At 40.6% G+C, this 23292-nt stretch overlaps 1 protein-coding gene across 2 annotated transcripts in view; it reads left to right on the top strand.

Moving 5' to 3' along the window:
* The window catches only part of MNAT1 (MNAT1 component of CDK activating kinase), a 117971-nt gene that overhangs the window by 24390 nt on the left and 70289 nt on the right, over positions 1 to 23292 (top strand). For both annotated transcript variants that reach the window (XM_069018507.1, XM_069018508.1), the window contains exons 2-4: positions 9768 to 9920; positions 11536 to 11609; positions 20067 to 20170. In XM_069018507.1, the coding sequence (XP_068874608.1) occupies positions 9768 to 9920; positions 11536 to 11609; positions 20067 to 20170 (331 nt within the window). The remainder of the gene's footprint in view (positions 1 to 9767; positions 9921 to 11535; positions 11610 to 20066; positions 20171 to 23292) is intronic.

The raw sequence follows: 23292 nt of genomic DNA, 5'->3' as shown, positions 1-23292 counted from the left end.
CAGGGAATAAATAATGCCCCAATCAATTGAAATATTAGTAGGGAACTGGGATATGATGTAAAATTACCTACATTAGTCTAGAAAACTCATGTGATCTCAACTGCAGAAATACTACTGGGTCCTTAGTATTCAAAGGCTACTGGTGCTTTTGGTCAGTCTCACTGAAAAGGCAGCAGACTTAAAAAGCACTTTGTTCTCTGAGGCTGGATTGGACTGAAGAGGAGGGAATGATGATTTGTTGAGTCAAGACCACCACCTTTTGCTGCAGAAAGGATTTTTTTTCATGCTAGTAGAGTATATCTCCATGTTAAATTGCATGTTCTATCTGAAGTAGGACAAGCTGAGGATTCTTACTCCAGTTTTCTTGTGTGTTGTATCAGCTGTCAGACAAGCAGAATGGTGTGATCTTACCTTCTCTCTTTCCACAATGTAAAAAAAATTGATCCAAGTGAATCAAGTTTGGGTCTCAGACATATATGTATTATGGTTTATGCCAGATAAGATAAATGAATTGCTTTTTGATAGAAGAGTAGTAATCTGTGTTTAATTTGGGAAGACTGCTTTAGACTGATGGCTAAGAGTGATTACTGTTATGACCAGAAGGAGCAGATGGTTGAATACTGAAAAAAAACATTTAAAGGAAGACAGGCATAACCCAGATGTTCTAAGATGCATGTAGTTCTAGTTCTTCTCTCTCCTTTTTTATTTTTCTTCCTAAGCTGTTGTTTCAGGATTTCAGTTGTTAGAGCATATAACCAGGACCATAGATAAGCCTGGAGACATCTTCTTCTTTACCAAAACTGGTTACTTATTGAAGACAATCAGGTCATCAAATCCTCCCCTTGTTAATTTACAAAACTTTTAAAAACTAAGTAATGTTAATATTTTTAAAACTACTTTTTCATCCTGTTACTCCTGTTGATTCTGATTCCAGACCCCCACTATTGTGTCTGGTGAGAAGTACAATTTCCAGTATACAGTTTTACTCTGTTGGTTGGACTTGTTATAGTTCCAGTAGCTTTTTCTGCTGTTTTTCCTGAAAAGCCAATCTTCCTAATCTTGTGGTCATCTAGTTGCTTTTTTGTGCATTTATAGGATGAGCTCATCTGTTTTGAGTGTGATTGACCAGAACCACACTGGTCACTTCAGGTTAAACCTCACATCCTGCTGGTAGCTCTTTCAAACACCAGCAGCTCTTCTGCTGCCGCCGTGGGTTCCGTGTGCCTTTTCCTGACTGCACCATATGGCAGGAGGACCACGAGGTACTATTGAAGTGGTACAGGGCTTTCTCTACTTGATGCTCTTTAAGTGATGAGCTCCTAGTGACTTTGTGACTTGTTTCAAATGCATGAATTCTTTTTTTTTTTTTTCAGTTGTGTTGCCTTCTGTTTCTATTGTGGAAGGACTTGGCTGTAAAGCAGTCTTGTGTGCTTTGTGTAAAATATTCTGCAATAATTTGTCACGGTCTTTTGGCTTTCTTATTTTTAGCAATTCGAAAAAAATAGTATTTACCCTCTTTCTACTACCCCACGTGTTATTGCATTGCTTGTGTTTTAACTGCTCATTGACTCAGCTTTTTAGAGGTGTGTAGATCAAGCAACTTGTAGGGTACCCTGAAGTAATGATGGATGCTTTTTGGGTCTTTTTTCTCTCCTTGTACTTGTGGATCAAGATTAACTAGCTGGGTATGCCCCAAAAGCTTTGGAAGAGGGAAGGAGAAATTTTAATAAACAGCATTGGGTGGTGTTGATTCAGAGGCTGGGAAGAGAAGAACAGCATTTTATGCCCTCCCACCCAGTGGCTATCCCTGGGATCTTAGTTTAGGGATTTTTGTTCAAACTGTAACCTGCCTGTGTGGTGCACCCAATGGGAGAGTTTATCTGGCTGAAAAATAACCCGAAAAATAACTGTGTGTCTGCACAAATGTTATCCTGGCCTATGGGAGATGACAGCAGGGGAAGGACAGTGCACAGCAGTGCAGGTTACAGCAGCTTCTCTGGCACTGGTGCTGACAACAGGTGGGATACACTTCTGGTGTTCCCAGCTGAATATATAAACTCAGGGTTGTTTGGACTTTTGCTGCTTATCAGAATGGCAGATGATGTCTTAACCTTTGAGTTTGGCCATTCATTTGTAATTACATAAAAAGAAACAGTTGATTTTATTGTATCGTAAACCAAGATTTATGCAGGAGCTCCCACTTGGTCATGGCAACTTGTTCTTTCAGTCTTTGCAAACCAAGCATGCTTAGTGGTGGGGAGGACATCACTTTGTTATGCTTTGTTTTTTGAGCACTGATAGGGGTTTCAGAGCTATCCAGGATGAGGATGATGCAGTTATTGCTCCACCAGAGGTTTTTTTTTTCAGTTGTTGTTAATCGTGTGTACATACACCCACACTGTCTCTGTGTTTGAATAGCTTGAGGAAACTGGGCTGTGTACTTTTCATGCTTCAAGTCAAACACAAGTCTGTGCTCTTGGCAGGAATTTGGCTTGGTTCCTCCCAATAGCTGGGAGAGATGAACCAACATTCATAGATGACTCAACAATATCTTTGTAAAAGATGGGCCAAGATTTTAATTTTTGAGAGACTTTTGAAGCCTTGCATGTTTCCCCTTGAGATCCCAAACCACTGTTTTTTTTTGGAAAACCTTGGTTGTATGCCTGGCTCTCTGACAGATGTCTTATCAACTTTTATCTTCTTACTCTGAGATTAGACATGAAATATGGGAGTGTCTCATGACAAGCCCTCATTAATGTGGTCAGGATATCCCATCATGCCACAAGTACCTTTTAGTGTTTTTCCCCTTTTACTGTAAAGCCGCATTTCCTTGTCTTGTTCCCACATGCTGTTGTTGCACTGTAAAATGCGTTGAAAATACAGGATAGAAAGTAGAAGTCTTGTTTCAGATCAAGCAAAAGATTTGTTTTGATTGTTTTGGGTCCCCCAAGTGTGTATTTTTTGTTGTCTATGTTTTAGTTTTTTTCCATGTGATTTCTGGTTTGTGCAGGTGTTTGGTGTGACTGAGTGCTCAGAGTACCTGAGTTAGTAAGACCTGTAAGCTCTGGGGGCAGTTCACCCCACACCATGGTGTAGGACTTTCTCAAGAAGTAAGAAATGGATATGGATGGAGAAGGGAGCAACATATCTTATGTGGAGTCTGGTGTGAGATCTCACACTTGTTAATAATAAGTATGTTTGCCTCATGAGACAATGGATGACATGGAGCTGGATTGTGTCTAAAAAAGTGCAATTTCTGCCGTTTAGACAGACATAGAAAATTTCATGATTGTGACTTAAGTTCAGCTGTGCTGTGGACAGCTGTTGATCCTGATAACTACTTAATTTGATATTTGCTGAGAACTCTGAAAACTTGCAAAGTTCTCATTGAAGGAGAATAAAGCATAATAGAAAAGGTTATTGACACAGTTGAATTATTATTTTAGTGCATGTGTTTGCCCAGTAGACCATAATGGATTTGGAGTAGTTGTTCTGGTACACTGAGCAAATTCTGGGTCGGTTTTGGTGTGCCTAGTCATTGTGAAAGCACTTATTTCTCAATGCCACACAGCTGCTCTTGAAGTGTCAAGAACTGGCCTGTCAAGTACTGGCCTGTTGTTTGACCAAACTGGCAGAATGGTGCTGTAAGACATGTTTTTGTGATTGTGTCTTTAACTGACTAGGCAGCACTATGTCAGAAAGAACCACTTTTGTTTAAATACCCATAGAAATATTTTCTCTATACTATCCAGAGTTAATAACATAGAAGCTTCTTTAATTTTTTTTCCCCCCTAAAAATGTACTGGATAAAAGTTATTTAAGTTTTAGCTTGCTGCAGACTTTCTTGTCAGGTCCAAGCCCCTTGAAATAGTTTTGTAGTAGAGATGTTGAAACACAATGGGTGGTGGAAATGTTTGTTTATTATTAATTGATTCAGCATGTCTTTTTTTTTTTTTTTTTTCCTTTTGAGATGCCAGTCAGTCAAGGCTGTTGTCCAGACACTACCTGGTCTGCATTCTTTCTGGTGCAGTTGAGATGAACTGGTCTGAATAGCAGAGTATGTCCATGGGAGTTTGGAAAATAGGGTTATCTGTGGCAGAGTGTCTCTTAAATTTTTGAGATGTCTGGGCTCATTTAACCTCCTTCTTTCTGCAATACGGAGCAGAACTTGTCTGACAAAAAAAAAATGAAACAGAAGTGGTGTGCATGCATCCTTTTCCCAAAAGATATAAATAGTGTAGAGGGAGGATGGTGTTCTCAGGAGCTTGGCAGATGACGCTGAGAATTGACATAACACAGATAGAGGCAGAGCACCGGAGTTTCTTTTTGCTTTGTTGCTTAAAGGAGGGGGTTCAGATCAGCCCTCTGGAGTCTTGATACTTTTGAAAAAAAATGAAATGTTAGTGAAGCAGTCTTTGAGATTTTGTGTCGCAGTGTGTGTGACTGGGCTGAAGAGAAGGGAGCTGCAGACAACGGCAGATAGCTTATCAACAGTGTTTAAAACCCCAAAATTCTCATCTGTTGATTGATAGAGTTGTGATTTCTGCCTGAAAGCTGAGATGTGTCCTGTTGCTATGATGAGCTGTAGTCTCTGCATGGCACGTGGGCTACCTGTGAGATTTGTTTATTTACTAGTTGAACACAAGACCCATTGTAGGTTTTTTGGCCAAATAAGGTTTTGAGAACGCTCTCAAAACCTTACCGAGTTGTCTGCTTACAAGGTGAGAACAGCAAAATCCCCATTGGTAGAACTTCACAGAATCTGAACAGGAATGACAGAGAGAGTAATTGGTATCACCTTCCCCCAACTCCCTCTTGTACTTGACAGTCTGGGAGGAGATGGCCCAAAACACATAGGCAGCAGCTACTGCAAGTACTTGAATAAGGATTTATGGATTCCTGAAGCTGAGGTGTGAAAAGGAAAAGACTGATTTTTATCCCTAACTCCCTACTGATCTCTTGAGCTCCTTTATTCTGAGGCTCTCAGAAGCACTTTATGTCACTGGAGTCATGCTTCTCTTTCCTCTGCTTTTGGTCCCTGTCCTGTAACGTGGGAAAAAATGGCTTTAGCTTGGTTCTTTTGACTCTTTTGGATTACAGAGGTCGTGGGGGAACCTGCCTTTAGGCTGTGTCTGTTAGTCCATCAGCCCAGAAAATAAAGCTGCAGTGGCCAACTGCAAATAGTTGATGAGCTCTTGGCTATCTGGCAGAAATCACTGTGACTTATTAAAGGTACTGAAGGTTGTGAAATAAACAGGTTTGACAGCTGCTCCCTCCAAATTGGGCTGTTCTTGTCTCAGTTCAAGAATCACTGTTTGAGAATATCAAATTGTCTAACCCAAGCTAAGCAAGAAGCCTGGGAATGTTTCTAGAAGCACCTTTGATTAAAAAATCTAGATGTCATTCTGTAAGGTTTCTCTTGTGTGTTTTCTGCTGTTTTTTAATGTTCCCTCCCCATAAATCAAGTAATTCCATTTCTGTAAGTAAATGTCCCTCTGACATCAAAATTGAGGAACAAATGAAAACACATAATTTTTGCTGATTCTTTCCACTCCTCTTCTTGTTCAAGTCTTGGCTATGTATTGAAGACTGTATTATTATTTTTTAATCAAAACTGTTTTTTCTGTAGTAGAGAGGATCACTTGCTTTGTGAGGTACTTTAAATAACAGAAACATCTTGGTTATAAAAGCTGAAGAAAGAGGAGCTTAGAAATTCTAAGTATTTGATACAATTTAATGAGTGTATCTACTAAAAATAGTCTTTGTAAAGCAAGGTAGTAACTCATTCTGTAGTACTCCTAGTCAACAGCAAAAGCCATAAAGATTTTTTTTTTCTGAAATGATTAATGGCTGCATATCTTAAGTCCTGCAAATTTTTGTAATGCTCAGCAGAATCTAAAATTTTGAGAGAATATCTTGTGCTCCTGCTTGAGAAAATAGCTGTTCCTTTAATCTGTTTTGTTTGCTCCCTTGCCAGCCAAGCTAAGAAAGTGAGCAGCACCATCAAGCTATGCTAATGTCAGCCGTTTTCATCCTTCTGTGTCCCAGAGGGTTGATTCCTTATCTGCCATCATCCCTGCATGAAGTGTATGCGTGCATGTGTGGGGAATGCAGGATTGGGCACAAATCTTGTACCCTTTGAAGACACTCTGTCCAAAACAAACACTTAGTTCCCAGTAAGTGTAATTTAGTTGATAAATATCTTAACAGCTTTCTGGGGAGGAACCTCTGCTTGTTTTCTGCAGTGTACCAAAAGCATTTTTAGTACGATCCTGAAGTCCTTGAACATGAGGGCCTGTAGTGCTGTTTGTGCATTGATGGTGCCAAACCATGTAGATGCTTGATTATTTGTTTTCCTAAAAAATGTGGTGTTGCTCTAGACTGCTCAGAGACTGGGCCTTTTGTTTAATATTTCATGGGGATGAAAGAGAAGAACAAGAGAGATAAAATGAGTGTCCGTGAAATGAAAATGAGCTTTCTAATGTTTATTGGTGTTGAAGACCAGGAGACTTTATTGTTCCCAGTTTGCATTACTGATAGCTGTCCCTGTTGTCTGTCCATATGTAAGTCCTTGGGCATTTTCTACTGATATCTTCATTGTGATTACTTGTTCTCAAGATACAAACTCAAATCCAAAAGGTAATGAGATGTTTTAGTTAGTGTGTGAAGCAGAATACAGATTGCAGAGGCTTTGCAACCTCAGTGTGAAGAGGAGAATCAGTGACATCACACCCCGAGTGTTTGTTTAGATCTTATGTGAAACTGTTGTCTTCAGGCATACTCAGTATTGAACAAATGTAGGGATGATTTTTTAAAGTATGAACATTTGTCATCATTAGTTTATACATGTAGCATATCTGCATACATAATACACATGCAGATGAAAAATTGCCTATTTAAGGCTCCTAATTTAAGACAACCCAGGGCCATCTGTTTTGGCCCTGATTTGAAGGTGAGTTAAGCACGTGGTTTGGTGCTTTGCTCATTTGGGGAAAGCCGTGTATAATGTGTTGGCCAATGAAGGATGTACAGAATGATGTCCTGCTTTCACAGTCAACTGTCTTTTTACTAAGGCCAATGGGGAAGAGTTGGTCTTGGAAAGAAATGGAAGGATCTCCTGAACTGATGTGGTCTGTGTGCCATGAGGAGCTCTCTAATACCAGAGCTCTCTAATACCAGCTCTCTGTGCTGCTGAATGGGTTGGGTACCTCTGGTGAAGTCACAGAAATTACTATGTATCTTTAATAACTAACTAAATAATCCATATAAAAAAATAATGTATTTTTAAATTTTACAGTGCAAGGTAATTTTTTTTCAAGTCACATTTTGAAGTCTTTATTTCAAGACGTGAAAGAATTCATTAAATCCACCTTTATAACAATCTGCCTTCCTGGAGATGACACATGCTCTGACATTAGCCGTCTGCAGTGAAACCAAAAGGAATACCTTTGAGCAGGGTTTGGGAAATGACTTTTTTCCTTCCTCAAGAATCAGATGGAAATGTGTGACCAAACATTGTCATTGGTGGCAGAGTGGCTGCTGTTTGTGGGGGCAAAAATGACAGATCTGCTCGGAAGGAAACTTGGGATCTAACTATGTCTATTAAATCTATCTGGAGATGGGAGAGCAGGCAGGATATGGACAGAGTCCATGTCTGCCCTTGACTTGTCCCATACAACCCCCTTTGAATTCAGAAGGAATTATCTCCAAATAAATATAAGGGTGGATGTGCATGAGTGAGTGAGAATGCAATCACCTGATGTGGGATTCCCATAGTGAGGTGTTGACTCATCTTTTTATGTATGGAAAGCTATTTTGCAGCCCTAGAAACAGTGGTTTCAGTTTGGGAAGGCATTGAAGCACTTGCATGAAGTGCTTTTCCAAGGAGGGATTTTTTTCCACAGTCAAGTCCTGTGCAAACTTGAAATGTCTTTGATTTAGGGAAGCAAGGAGTGAAGTAGTTTCAGGTGCTACTGTCTGTGAATAATATCCTGCACATGGAGCTCCTGTTTGGTTGGTCCTTAGGCAAGACCATGATAAAAAAAAGATACAAACACCTGCACTTGGATCCACCTGCTGAGTTCTGTCGTTTTACTCTCTTTATTCTATAACTTAGGAAAAAGGAGGCAGGGACTTGTCTGTGCTTTGGCTGCTGTGTTGAGAGAGACACATAAACAGCACGAGCTGCCAAAATGAAGGAGACAGTGAAGCTGTCCTTATGTTGGGCTCCTGCATGCATGGACAGGTTGGGGGAGGAAGGAGAAACCCTTTCCTTGCCTTGCCTGCTCTCTTGCATTTACTATTGTTTCTCCTATAGTGGGGGCCTAAATTGCTTTCTCTATGGGCCTTACACTAATTTCTCAGTATTTTGTTGAGTCCATGTTCCAGCAACTTCTGAATTTTAGGCCTAATGTGCTAATGAAGTTGGGTATTTCCCTACCCAGATAATTTGTATATGTAAATACACTTTGTTTTCTAATTAAAGGAATTCTGGAGCAGGAAAATGCCCAAGTAAATTCAAGGTTTGCTCTTTAACACTGGCAGCTGCTGTGAAAGATGCAGGCTGAAGCTGTAGTTCTCCATGTGTTAACAACAACAAAAAAATTTACCCTTTTTTTTTTTTTTTTAATTGTGAGGTACAATTGTGTTTGTTTTGCACTTTCTAATCTTGAAAACAGAATCTGGGTAAAACTGGTTGGCTCTCCTCATCTCTGCCTCTGTAAGGACTGGAACCAGTTTAGTTGGGGGTAGGTCAGCAGTGTGAAAGTTTTGTTTAAGATCTTTCTCAGCCATGTCAGTGCTGTTTCTCTTAACTTGTTTAGCTTTTGTGCTGGGTTTGTGAAGGCAAAACGTGGCTTAGCCCTTAATGGACAACTGTTTTGGCTTCAGTATAGCGAAGCTATAAATAGGCACCCCTTTGCCTCCCCAGCAAGGAAATGACTGCAGCAGGTGTTGTCCTCTGCTAGAAATTTGCACATTATTACTAACCAAGTACTTTTTTTTCTTAAAATCAGCTTTCTTGTTACGTGTTCTTCCTTTAGTAAATGCCAACTGACAGGTCAGCAAGTATCTTGTTAAAATCTGAAGTCTTTATTAGGTCAAGAGAAATAAAAGCAGAAAGGTATTTTTGATTTATTTCTGTGCAGCCTCTACGTAAAGTTTATTTTATGTGCAATTTAAAAAGTATTACCAGAAGGCTTAGGAGAGCTGCATAAAGCTTGTTGCTGACTGAAATGCTATTTTGATTTTTTTAGCTTTGCTGGGCTGGAGTTTAGCTCCTGTTTGTTGTAGCAGTTTCTCTGTGATAGGACTGGCAGATGCTTGGAAGTCTGCAGGCAAGATTTGTATCCATGCTTGGACTGAGTTCTCCTTGCACTGCATCAAGAAAATAAACTGGGTTTTTTGTGCAGCGAGGTGGTGCTTAGAGTAAATAAGGATATTGCAGTCTGGCCCATGTGAAATGGGTTTGCTGGTGTCAGTAAATAAGCTTCCCCTTGATACAGACCCCATCATTTTGTTCGGATTAATGTTTGGTCCCAGCAAAGAGCCGGAGTTGTTGGGCAGGGAGAATCAATGTGTTTGTGCTGCTGAGGCTGTGCTTTTCAGCCAGGGTGGAGAGCCATGGCCTCCTGCCATTGATGGGTGCTGCAGAAATTGTGAAATCCAGGGGAGATGTGCTGTGCAAACAGCAAAAAAAGGGGGCAGTCCTGTGTTTCAGTTCCTGTTTAACATCTGCATGCCTTTGCACCCCTTCCTTTCTCCCACAGATGCGAGAGCTGCGTGGACCTGCTCTTTGTGAGAGGGGCTGGGAACTGCCACGAGTGTGATACCCCCCTGAGGAAGAGTAACTTCAGGGTACAGCTCTTTGAGGATCCTGCTGTTGACAAGGAAGTGGAAATCCGGAAGAAAGTGCTGAAAATGTGCGTGTCACCATTCAAAAGAACAGAAAATGGATGTATTTCATGGATCACAATTTAAAAAAATTGACTCATTTAGTAGCACAGAGGAAGTTTTTCTTTTTTTTTTCAGTGACAAACCATGAGACTTGACTCCATTTATCATGGAGGGATTTCAGAGAATCTAATTTTGTGCAACTATTGGGAGCTGAATTCTCAATTTAGCCTTGTGGGGTTCCTGCTTAGCATTAGAAAATATTGGGTGTTTCTGTGTGGCCTTCTTTGGCAAAGACTTGGCTCCTAAATGGAGATGATTAGATATTGAGGGGGTGAACATGGCAGTAGAGCAAGAAACAGGACCTTGATTGTTTTGTTGCCTGGGGACCTGTTCTGAGAGTTGAAGGCCAGTTCCCTTCAAAATCAAAATGGGAAAAAGAGAGTTCACATTGTTTTTTTGCTTCACACAGCAATTGTTAGTGGAAATGGTTCCTTACAAGCCTGGTGTTACCAGTCTGTCATGCAGATTTGAAAGCTCTTGGAATTGAGATAAATGAGGTCTAAAATTGCATTTCGTTCCTTGTGGCCAGGAAGCAGCATTTTATAAGGAAAATAAGTGAGCCAGTTGGTGTTTTGATAGAAGAAAATCTGATAAATGTTAACAACCCAGAGAGAGTTGTGTGTGCATAAGTGAACTTACAGGTAAATTGTAGGCTTGTCAGCTTTTATCTAAGTCTTGGTACAATAGTAAATGAATAACATGATGTTGCTGAGATGTGGGGACACTGTGCCACTGAATACCAAGATGCTGATGTGGAAAGGAGTAATAATTTTGATGTTGGATTTTAAAGTCTACTGAAGTGCACAGAAGTCAAACTGGAATAAGTCAACTGAGCTCAGTAAATATGAAATGAAGTTTAGTTAGAAAATACTTGGCCCACTTGGGTTTGCCAGATTAGTTTTTAGGAGGCAGAAAAAATGCCCCCAAATTGGAATTTGGCCTGAGTTGTTGGGATGAGATTTTTATATTCCTGGGTGTCACGGTCCCCAGATCAGCCAAAATCTCAGCTTTCTATTTTCTTGGGAAGAAAGTCTGCATGTCTTGACTTTCGAAGGCTGTCCATGTTCTAAGCCAGTTGTCCCTTCATCTTTTTACTTTCTCCAGCTCTGAAGAGGTGAATATGAGCACTGGAATGGTTTATTGATACGAAATGAGATAATTGTGTAGCGTTTTCGGTTTGCTGCTGACATATGCTTTCTGTTGCTGGCACAAAGCCAAACTCCTTTTTCCAATAGTTCTAGAAAGGCTTTTTTTCTGTGGGTGTTACTTTTGTCTCTGCCTTTTTTAAGAGGCTGGCTGGGAGTTACTCTATCTTGGCCTCTGTGCTCATGTTTACCTGTAACCCTGGAAAAGGAATTGGCAAACAATAGGCAAAGATAGCACTGATTTCTTCCAGGCTGCCTCCTTTCCTTTGGAACAGGCACTTCTGTCTCCTATTAAAGATTCTGGTCAGTTTGGGAGTCACAAAGCACATATTTGATAAAACTAGATCAATGCTTAATCAGTTTGTAGCCAAAGCCTTGTTGAATGGAAATGGCATCTTTCTATGTTGTATAAATACTTCTTTCTCTTCTCTCAAAGATACAATAAAAGAGAGGAAGACTTTCCCACTCTAGATGAATATAATGATTTCTTGGAAGAAATAGAAGAAATTGGTAAGTCTTAATGCTTGCATTTTTGATGTGCTGTGCTTATGAGACCATAGGCTTTTATCTTCTGACTCAGCTGCCTGTGAGAATGTCTAAGTTCAGTTTCTGTAATATGATTTATCATAGTATCAGATTTTTATCTAATTATTTTTTTTCTGGATTTTAATCATATTTGCTGAACTGTAGGACATTGTTAAGTAAAACATTTTATCTGCCAGGAAAAAAACCACAGTCCAAAGAGGAAGCAGTGCTCTATAGCTGGAAAAGAAAGGCTTGCAGGGGACTGTCAGTGCTGCACTGGCAAAAATTAAACAAAGAAAGGAGAAATTGAAATTTTCATTATATGCCTCCATTAGCTTTATCTACCATGACAGAAGCCATATGGTGTCTTTCATCATTTTTGCTTCTGCAAGTACAGTAGTTGAAGCTGCTTTGAAGCTCATGACCTTACGTACCACTGTGGTAGCATTTTATGTTGCTGTGCAGAAGGAGAAGGTTTAGGAACAGACGTTGATTTCTTTCTCTTTGGATTAGCTGAAGCAGAACTTTGCCCTGTGGGGAAGGGACAATGTTATCAACAGAGATGATTTTCTTCTTAGGGTGACTTGTGATTTATGGTGGAGTGATGGGTTTTGCTTAGAAAAGCAAGGATGTGTTCAAAGGAGTAACTCCTAAATGGTTTCTTCTTGGTTTTTATGAGCTTCTGAGGCTTTTCTTTTTTTTTTTGACCTGGAGGAAGAAGAGGTGACTTAGAGCATGCAGGAGGGGCAGTGAATGGGATTTGGAGGAAACCATGGAGATGCCACTTTTCCTTCAATTCTCAAAGGAGCCCTTGCTCCTTTTTGCCCTATGGTGTTTTGTAGAAAAGTATCCAGTACACTTACTGCTGTGAGCAGTGTATCGTGTTTTTGTTGGCATCAGAAGGCTGAGGCTGGGAAGCCAAATTGTGTGGCTGGGAAACACCACTCACACTCACATGGGTCCAAATATTTGGAGGAGATGATGTGGGTGTAGCTTTGTTTGTATATTTTTTGGAATGGTATGGGGGAAGGAGGGAGTGAATAGAAAGAATGGCCCGAGGATCCTGGAAGAATCTGTGTGCATATGGAAAGCAAAACTGCATTTATTTATGTAGCATTAAATACAGTTTCCCACTTAACTGCTGTTGCAGGGCTTTTCAACATCTGTAACAAGGGAGTTGAAGTTTTGCGTGAAATTGTCTGAACTTCATGAATTTGTGCAGGATGTTGTGATTCTACAGCTCTTGGGATTAGGTGGTTACATTGCAAATGGTTCCAAAGCCTGTACTGGGAACTTGGTTTAGAAGCAGCAGAAACCTGGCTGGTCTTGGTAACCTTATAAAAAAGAGTGAATTGGCCAATAGTTGTTTTGGCCCTGCAAATACATAATGAAGAAGCTTGATAGAGTTTTTAGGAATTGGAGTTAGTTACCTGAGAGGGACACCTAAAATACTAAAAGAATTGGAAGTCCAACTGCATCCCGGTTCCTTCATGTAGCAACCAGGGTGATGAGAGGAAAGAAGGGGTGCAGTCAGAAGGCTCTTAATTTTCACTGTCAATGGGTTCATTTATGATCTACCAGCTCCAGACAGATCCCAGAGGACAGGTTATGTTCAACACCACTTTAGGCAAGAGTTCAGGCTCTGTTCTCTCTCCCTGGTGATAAAGCCCATTGGACATTTCTCTCCAAGCCCATCCCTGCTGTGCTCCTGAGAAGAATTCCCCACCTGGCAGTTGTTTGGTGTGACTTTTTCCAGTGCGTGTTGTGAATGGTGTGACTGAACAATGTGTTAAAAGTGTCTTTGACTCTATGATAATCTCACATTTTACTTTTGAGAGTAGTAATTTCATTTTTGCGTGTCTCTGAATTCCCTGCTTGCTTGCTCATGTGAAAAACTGGGCTACAAGATGGAAAAGAAAGGATGTGCATGGCAGTTTTGCCAACACTGAAGTGAAGTGAAGTGCCAACACAGTGAAGCCAACACTCAGCAGGTTGGCAGTAGCTGGCGGTGGTTGTTCAAGCTGTCACATTGGGAAGGTAGGGGGACAGGGAACTGGATTTCCCCTCTCTCCCCCTGCCCCAAACTTTCAGTTTTTCTGTGAGATGGTCAATATGCAGCTTTAACTTTTTTCCTCTTTGCTGGAAGGTTTTGTTTCTGGAGTTGTTGCGGGGGCTTAAATAAAGTAGGTGCTTAGCAGAGACAAAATGTAAACATGCTGTATAGGTGTATTTCATGTGAGCCTGATTCTGATAGGTCTTCTAAATATTTCAGGTAGGTCAGCTCCAAAACTTGAAATGGAATGAGACAGAGCAATTGCTGACCTCACTTCAAACACATTTTCCCCCTTCATATCAGCTGTTTAATACCTACAGACCTTTTCTGTTGAAATAGAAGAGTTGGGTGGTGCAGCAGCAGCACGTGTGTGTGGGAAGGTCAAACAAACATTAGGATAGTCACCTTTAAAGATTTCTATTATAAAAACCACGTTTTTGAAGTGGTTTAGAGTGTAGCCAGTGAATAATGCTTTGGGCTAAAATGTGTTAAACAAGGCTTTAAATAAAAAACACATTTTAACGCAAGTTTTCCTCAGAAGAAAAATCGGTTGGCCAATTTGAGAACATTGTAAACACAGTTTGTTGTCATTAGCACAAGGAATAAAAATAAAGTGAGAGTTAAAACCTGCCTTTGGGAAAGGTGTGGACAGCATGTATCTGAGTGGGTCAGGTCTGTGCCCATATGATGAGAGGGACATGGTTAAACCTTTGAGTCTTGATACAAGTTGCACTCTTTGGGCACAATGTGAATTCTCTTGCTCTTTCTACAAAGTTTTCTATTTCCCCCAAGTATTTCTTCTTCCCCAGAGTATCTGTGGCCGTTTTTCTAAGCCCTGTGTGTGAAATCTCTCCGGAGCAGGACCCGCCTCCCAGCCTGTGCCTGGCACCTTCTCCTGGTACCTGAGTGAGGCCCCCAGGCATTACCGCAACACAATTGTTAGCGGTAATTGCTGCTTTTAAAAACATTCACTGCATTCAGCTCCGAAGGAGGCTGCTGTTATTTGTGTGTTCCTGTATCTCCCTACTCCTCCAAGACTTTGTGCAATACCGGCTGCCTCTTGACTTGTCTTGCTCAGAACACTTATCTCACAAGTGATCCTTGGATAGAAAGGGTTTTGCTATCTGTGATCACTTGTGGGTTGTGCTGTTTATTGTTTTGTGGTTTAGTTTTTTTCCCTTCTGTGTGTGTGTTCTCGAGGATGGTGTTGCTGGTCCTGACAAAGGCAATAACCGAGCTGGAAATTGGGCAGCTTTATTAGAGATCTGTTTCAGTCATCTCATGTGAACAGAGATTTCACACTTCCAGCCAAAATGGTCTTTCTTAGACTGATTCGGGCTGAGTGATTTCAATCATTCATTACCATGCAATTTTTCTGGAAAAATTATTGACTCAATACAAGACCACTGAGGATAAACAGAAACAATTATTAATACCTAACTAGACTTTTCTGGCTTAACTGTGGGTTTTCTTTTGTTTCTGATAATTATTTTGTTACAATCCCAGAAATGTTGGTTGGAAGGGACCTGTTAAATTCTCTTCCATCTTTTCTCCCCCTCATCCCTCTCCTACTCCTTTTAAAAGTACAGGGATCAGGCATTAAAAGCACCAAGAGAAGGTGCCACAGTAGCCTGGGGTATCCCAGGCAGACTGAGGATGAGGTTGTCTCCCTCTGTAGCACTCTGCCATTCCCAATCTGGGGTTTTATAAAGATGATAATTAAGGGGTTGTTATAGTAGGATGGGAGCAATATTGCTTATAACGAACTAATGCTAATAGTTTTTAGTCTTAGTCTAAAACAGGGAGATTTTGAGGGACTGAGTCCTGTAGTGCAGTGATATTCATTTATACTGTTATGTCTCTGGACAAATTCTTGTGCCATTTAATTAACATTTTTGTCTCATTTTCTTTTTTATAACTGGGAAAATATTTTTCCATTTGTTATAGAATTGTATAATCAGTGTTGTTTTGAAAAGCAGAGAAAGTCTCCCTGTAGAGGCTGAATTTCAGAAGTTGGAAGTTTCACCTAAATAGAATGAAATGTTTCACAAAAACACAATAGTCTTCCTGTTATACTTAACAGATGTCTCAAGGCAAGTCATTTTATAAACCAACCAATGTGAGATGGATAAGTAGATAAATAATTGTTGCATACAAAACAGCTTCTGTTTCTTTTCCCTGAAGGGCTTCAGGCCTCTTATATCGGCTTATGCTATATTTCAACATTGACAAAAATAAGTCTGTCTTCTCTTTGAAACCTTTTCAAATCAGCCATCTGCTTTGCCACTCATATTCAGATCTACACCAATATTTTTTCAGGGTAGGTGTAGCATATGAGTTGGGATTTTTAACTCTTTTTAGTTCTTCTAGTTCTATATTTTATTTTTTTTTTTAAAGTTAAGAATTAGATTTAAAATAAATTTCTGGCAAAACTCAAAGCAGGCCAAATAAAAAAAAGTGCTGCATAGTCCTAGCTCTGTAAAAGTTAGTGTGTTGAGTATTAGCAACTGTGTTCTTTGGTTTTATAGTTGTTGGGTTTTAAATGCCAAGTAACTTGTGGAGGGGACAAGGGACAAGAGAGGGAAATAATATCTTAATTATTTTTTGTGCCCTAGTGCCCCTTGCAAAACAGACTTGTCAGCTGTAATTGTGAGGATACAATGGCAAGAATTTGTATTCTATAAATATTGATGAAAAGACGTTTGAAGCTCATGAAAAATTTATTAGAAAATATGTTGAAAGATGTTTTGGCTGGCTGGTAACCATGCAGTGTCAAAGAGCAACTTGTTTTGCTGGTAGGTGTTTATTGTGGGAGGGGAGATGCAGTTTTCATGCACTAAAGGGCAGCTGTTGACACTGTTGCTGTAAGAGATCCAGGTTACAGTGTTACACTTTCCACCATTTTACTTTTTTTTTTCACTTTTTTGACACTGTTTCCACTCTTACAACAAAATGTAGCTCTTAAGTGTTTCCACTCTTGAAATGTGGATAACTCAGTGTTGAGGAGGAGATGCTTAGGACCGGAACAGTGCTCCTCATCAATGACTATGTATCAGTCTTCTCTGGGACAAATTTGCTCTGGCCATTGAGGGTGCTGGAAGTTTGAGTCTCTGGTTGCTGGTGTCCTACAATAACCTTGAGTGACAAAGCAGAATAAGATGGACAGAGCAGAGTCAGTGTGGTGTGAGCAGATCTGACTGCTGAGGGGGTCGTAGCTGTGGTTTGGTTCCAGCCACAGCAGGAAAACAAGGAGGGGATAAACACTTCCACCTTGCCATGAGCAGAGCAGTGGGCTGTTAGGGTGACTGTGCAGGTGGCTGCTAAAAATTTCTCAAACATTGATGCAGAAATAGATTTTTTTAGATAGAAATGTTACTTCCTGTGAAGTACCAAAATACACTTTTGTAAGTAGTTCTTAATAAAGGTAGGCATCTGCGTGTGTTTAAAACATGCCTGCTTTTCCCCAGTATGAGCTTTAAATCTTAAGCTTCTTGTTTTATAGGCCAAATTATGACTAGTTGAACCTATTAAAGATAACTGAGAAAGAAGTAAAAAAAACAAACCCTGAAGGTTTCCAGCAGCAATAGTTGCAAAACAGAGATCACCAGCTTATTCCTGGATTTATTTTTAGAGAAATATTCACAATGTTCAGGAGCCTAAAGGCAATTTGGCATCTCCTCGTGCACCTGAAGGTGGCATCTGGGCATCCTGCTAGCACAGCATGGCTCATATGCTATTTCTTTCTTGTGTCGTCATTGAAGAGTTTAGAGAGCTGCTGTGAGGATTTAAGTTGTAGGAAGTGCTGACATTCCCATGCAGCTGCTGTCATTGCAGAGCCCTGGTCTGGTTATATGCCAGCATTTTCACATGACACTTCTTCTCTCCCCTAATACTCAAATATTAAAACTTCTTGTAAGTGGGCAACTGTAGGCTGGAAATGGGGAGGTCAGATCTCCATTAAATTACTAAACATAAGGGTAAAATAATGTGCTTTACTAAGGAGAGGTTGCTATGACCAGAAAGTGTTTGTCACAATATGAAATAGGAAAATGTTATGCCTTTTGGAGAGGAAAAAAGCCCCAAAACATTTGGAATAGGTAACTTACTCCCAAAAACCAAGGAGCTGAACTTTGAATGGCTTGTTTGGGTTATGGCAGTGCCCAGAGGTTCCATCTGGGATGAGATCAAGACCCCAGGGAGAAGTGCTGGCTGTAGCTATAGTATGGAGATACAGCAGGTGGTGTATAGGACGAAGGAACCTTTATTCCCCTTGTGGTTCTTGCCAATGGGAGACCTCCAGTACAGAGGCCCAGCAATCTGCCCAGGAACAGTAGCGAAGTTCCAAAATTCAACTCAGGTGTTAATTCTGAAATTCTTAAAGCACAAACTCAGCCTCCATCTTAGATCTTCCCTCTGAACTGAGGATGCTGGGGTGGGGCTGGAAGAGTTCAGCTGATTCAGGAGCCAGGCTGAATTGAAATGTCAGTCCTCTTGATATTGCTTATTATTTAGAAAAGGGGAAAAATAAATACAGCAATTTGGGTTTTTAACTTAAGGTTAGGAAGTTCTTCAGCTGTATCTTGCTGAGCCCTTTTTTTTTGCAATTTGAAGAAATTGGAAATTTTTAATAACAGTAAAATGAGGTGGTGGTTTGATAACTCCTGGAAAGAGAATATTCCTATTCCCATCTGTACTCTTTAATTACTTCCCTGGTACCCTCTCTGGTACTTGCCTGACCCCTGTGTTGAGCCAGTTCAGGTTACTGGAGGATTTCTGTTGACACTGCAAAGCATCCAGGGGAATTCTGGAGTCAGAGCAGGGGAAAGGGTGAGGCCTGTTCCTGGGGACAGGAGCACAAGAGCAGGAATGCCTCTCTTGGTGGTAGTGAGCTGGGCTTGTAGAACTGAGCTGCATCCCACTACTCTACCATTTTGGACCTTCCCATTTCTTCTTATCTCCATTTGCTCCTGGCTTTGATCTCTTGATGTTTCCTTCTCTGCTCTCACCTGGTTTGCCAGTCTGGGCTACTCTTGGTTTGGTTTGCCTAGAACCCTCCTAAATGCTAATTTCACCTGTGTTACCTGTGGAGAGGATGAAGGAAGGGATAGGATCTTCCCCAAACTGAGATGTGTGTTATCCTGATGAGTAACAACAGACTTCATGCTGCTTCCTTCTGTTCCTCCCTAGCAGCCTCACTGGTACAAATGACTTGGCAGTGGTGCCTCTGCCCAGGGTTAGTTTGGCCCTGGTTGCCTAAAAGCCTGGCAAGAAGGAACTGCACCAAAATCTCCCAAGTCCCATGCTGGTGTTTTCACAAGAACTTCCTTCCCTTCCACAGGGTCTGATGTAGCACAGTCACTGTGTGGTTGTTTCTTGAGAAGGATTTATCAGTGGCAGCACAAACTTCGCTGCTCTTGTAGCCACATGACAGAGCTCTTGGAGGCTTTGAGTGCTGTGTGCTGGCACTGTTCAGGAGCTTTAAGGCCACAGGCATGAGCCCAGCATCCACTCTGGACAGGGATCACCAAGTGACTTCCCAGTGATAACGGCGTTCAGCTGGAATTCACTTGACCCACAAATGAACCAGTGACCTAGAGGTGAAGGGCTCAGGCATTGCATCAAATTACTAATCATCCAAACCATCTACATCTTTCAAGCTGTTGATTATAGAAACTGTTCAATTTCTTGAGATATCGTCTGTGCCATGTGTAGATAATTGGGAATGTTGTGCTAAACTGTGGAGCTTGCTGGCCGACCCTGCTTGCTCATAATTACATGAGATATAGCCTGTTACCATTGAGAGACATCAAAAGAATGTCAGATGACCTATTAATCTGCAAGCATCTGCAGATTCCTCATAATAAAGGTAATTGTACATTGGTGCCTTTTAAGTTATCAAGCAATGTGAATTTTTTTTGTGTACCTGAGAATTCAAACAGCCACTGTAGTCTTTGTGCATTAGATATTCCCTGTGAAATGGAATGACTTAATTTCTAACCTTGTCTTAATATGCATGTGTTTGGTCTAATTTAATTTTACAGGACTCACTGTGTTCTTAGCTATAACTGCTACTTGAAAAGGTCAATGTTTTATGAATAGTATGGTGATTATTCATGTGTATCATTACCAGTGTCACAAAATGGGATGCAAGATTCAAATTTTAATCTCCTACAGATGTGTAAACCTACAGAAACTCTGCTGGCTTTTGTTGAAGTGCAGTGACTTAGCAGATCGTCTGTGTCTTTATAGGGCTTGTTTAAATAAGTTCTGTTACTGCAATGTTTATATCTGGCTAGAAGGGATAGAGAGCACAAGAATAGTGTTTCTTTGTCATGGGCATGCATGCTGGCCTAATACTTTTGCTTTCTCTCTTTATAATATTTATGCAGTATTTAACTTGACCAACAATGTGGACTTGGAGAACACCAAAAAGAAAATGGAGCTGTATCAAAAGGATAACAAAGAAGTCATTCAGAAGAATAAGTTAAAACTGGTTAGTTAACTTCTCTCCCCTACAATTTTTATTCATTTGTTAAAGATTTGTGGAGTACTTTCTTAAAACAATTCAAAGCTGAAAGCACTGTGCAGATTTCTTTGTATTTAAATATTGAGGTTGATAGTTGAAATGTAGTTATGCTTTGTTTTGGGAAGGGCTTGAAGAGAGGGGCAGGCAGTAGAGCCTGTGTCTAATACATCACCATGGCATGCGTGCTGGCAGTGTCGTTGGACAATATCCAGGAGAGATGAAGTTCATTCCTACACCAGGACAATCGTTCCTTTCTCATCTGAAGGAAAAAAGGAATCCAGACTCAGACATTATGAAGCTCCCAGGAGAGAGTTGTAAAATTGAGACAAAGCACAGGCCTGCTTTATGCAAAATTCAAAATGAAAGATGTTGAAACAAACATTAAAACTTTTGTTCAAGAGCTGATAACAGTAACATCAGGGATATTGTATATATGATCTGTATGCAAAACACAGGGCTCTTTGAAGATTCATTCATTAAATTATGTCTCACATATCATTTTGTTCTTTAAAAATAAACTTGCATGCATCTATTCCTGTAGGAAAAGTTTAATCTGGTAAATATTTTTTCAGCATAAAAATACACATTGTTATCAGTTCTTGAAGGAAAATGTCTGCCCAGAGTGTGACATAACAAGGTTTTGTGTTTTAATGCAGTTGCACTAAGGACTTGCTTTCAAATCAGTAGGGGTGATATCCTCACTCCCCTGAAGTCTGTGGCAAAACTCTGAGTGATTTCTTTAGCTCTAGGATTTCACAGGAGGAGATTGGAATCTGAAAAATGTTTGTTTGAACCTCTTCCTTTTAAAGGCAAGGAAATTTCCCTAGGGGTCCATCTCTGATCTGTTATCCTGTCTCTGACACTGTGCAATATCCTCTGCTTCAGAGCTTGAAGAGACCTGCCAAAGCTTTGGCTACATGTCTTATTTTACAATGGAGTTGCAGCCTCTGGGGTCACAGTGAGAACAGCATGCTCTGCCTGCAGCCCACCTTCCCTTCAAGGAAGTGACTCTGACAGCCTGTGCAGGGTCTGTGTGATCCTGTCAAGCAGCTCTGTAATACCCTGTACCCACTCAAGCCCCCAGGACTTCTGTTTGCTGTGCTCTGCAGTCCTGCTGTGCTGGAGGCTGGCTGCTGGAAGCTGGGCAAGCCTGTGGGAATCCACACTCACTGGAGAGCTGGAGAAATTTCATTTTTTTTTCTTTTTTAACATTTGAAACATTCATAATTTCTTTTTCAACAATTGAAACATAATAATAGACTTTACACAGTGGTTATTACAAAAGCTGCATGATCTTGCCTATAAATTTACCCCTCTCCTAAAAACTGAAAGGGTGCTTTTCCTCTCTAGCTCTTCTTAGCAAGTTTTGGAATGTCTTTACTCCATCCATGGTAGAAAGGTGTCCTACTTTCTTGCCTAAACTTCTTATGGCCAGTCGTTGTCCCTACATTCTTGACTTAAATTTTTCTGTCCTCTGTAGTCAGTTGCTTCTGAGGGATACAGATATTTTCCGTCCCTCTTGTTGTTTTTGTTACCCTTTGCCTGCTCCAGTTTGGATTCGTGTTTGGCAAGCAGAAGGGGCCAGAACTGAATGCAGAGATCTTAATGCCTCTCATAAGGAACTCTGTTTTCCCATCTCTGCTGGAAATACATTCTACCTAAGACTGTTCTTCTCTTTTAGTTCAGAAAAAAAGCATGAAAATCTTGGTGTTCTTGTAATTATAAAGTGTTTTTTATATATAGATATTTATATACATTTCTTATTTATAAAACTTTGCACCCTGAGTGGACTACAACTTTTCCAGTGTTTCTTCCTTAAGTATTTGCAGTTCTTCAGTCACAGGGTAACTTGTTGCCTCCTACTTTATCACTAGATGTTTGATTTCACTTGCTGCTTTGTGCAGTCTTGAAATAGTTTTGTCTGAATTCTGTGATGGGAATGTGCATGTTTTCTTGATTATCCTTTCCTGAATGTGGTGAAACATTATTTTACTTTCTTCTTACTTCTTCACTTGTAGGCTTGAGTTTACTCCAGGCTTCACTGTCATCATCTTTTCCTTCACATATTAGGACTGTGTTTAGATTATCTTTAGTCTGGACACAACTTTTGCTGCCTGTTGAACTCATCTTTTCTGTTTTACTGTTCTGTTTGGTTTTCCTCTAAAGAATTTGATCTGACACATGATTATTCTTCCATTTTCCTGTAGTCTGCTCTGGTTTAGGTTTGTTTATCAGTTTACTTATTTCTGACTATAAGTTTTCTGGGCTGTTTCTTCAGACTAGGTCTGTCAGCACTTCCCTACAAGTTTTCTTCTGTTTCAGTGCAAATTCCAGGCAGTCTTTAGAGATAAATGTGGAAGAGCCTTGGAATGTCTCAAAAACCCTGAGCTCTTCAGTTCTGTTGACCGAACTAACTAAATCCCTTAATTCTCAGACATAATCTCAGTTAGCAGTTTGGGGATTTTCCTGTTTATTTTTTTCCTTTCATTAAATGCAAAGAGAGCCCAGTTCCAGGTGGTTGCTGGTTGGTGACCAGCTTTTCACCAGTGTCACTGCACCAGTTACAAAATGGAAGCAGCTTCTGTTGGCTCGGTGGCAGGTGATGAGATCTGTGAGGTGATCCAGCTCTTGCATCCAGGGGGTAACTGAGCCTCACTGGGACCCACTGGCTTGATCTGTCTGGTAGAAGGATATTTTTTACATATTCTGGCTTATATCAGGTAGCTGGGCTTTGTGATACAGTTTTATGATTAGAACAAACTTTACTGTGCTCTTGGCCTCAATGATCACAGAATCACAGAATAAACTGAGTTGGAAGGGACCCACAAGGATTATTGAGTCCAGCTCCTGGCCCTGCACTGCACCATCCCCAAGAGTCACACCCTGTGCCTGAGAGCAGTTTTTGTCCAAAAACTCCTTGGGCTCTGTCAGGCTTGGGGCTGTGACCATTGCCCTGGGGAGCCTGTTCCAGTGCCAACCAGCCTCTGGGTGAAGAAACCTTTTCCTGATATCCAACCTAAACCTCCCCTGACACAATGTCAGGCTATTCCCTTGGGTCCTGTCACTGGGTACCACAGAGAAGAGGTCAT

The sequence above is a fragment of the Aphelocoma coerulescens genome, chromosome 5 (genome assembly GCF_041296385.1).
Source record: "Aphelocoma coerulescens isolate FSJ_1873_10779 chromosome 5, UR_Acoe_1.0, whole genome shotgun sequence".
NCBI classification, from domain to species: domain Eukaryota; kingdom Metazoa; phylum Chordata; class Aves; order Passeriformes; family Corvidae; genus Aphelocoma; species Aphelocoma coerulescens.
The sequence above is the reverse complement of the archived record's forward strand: the minus strand, read 5'-3'. Positions and strand labels throughout refer to the sequence as shown.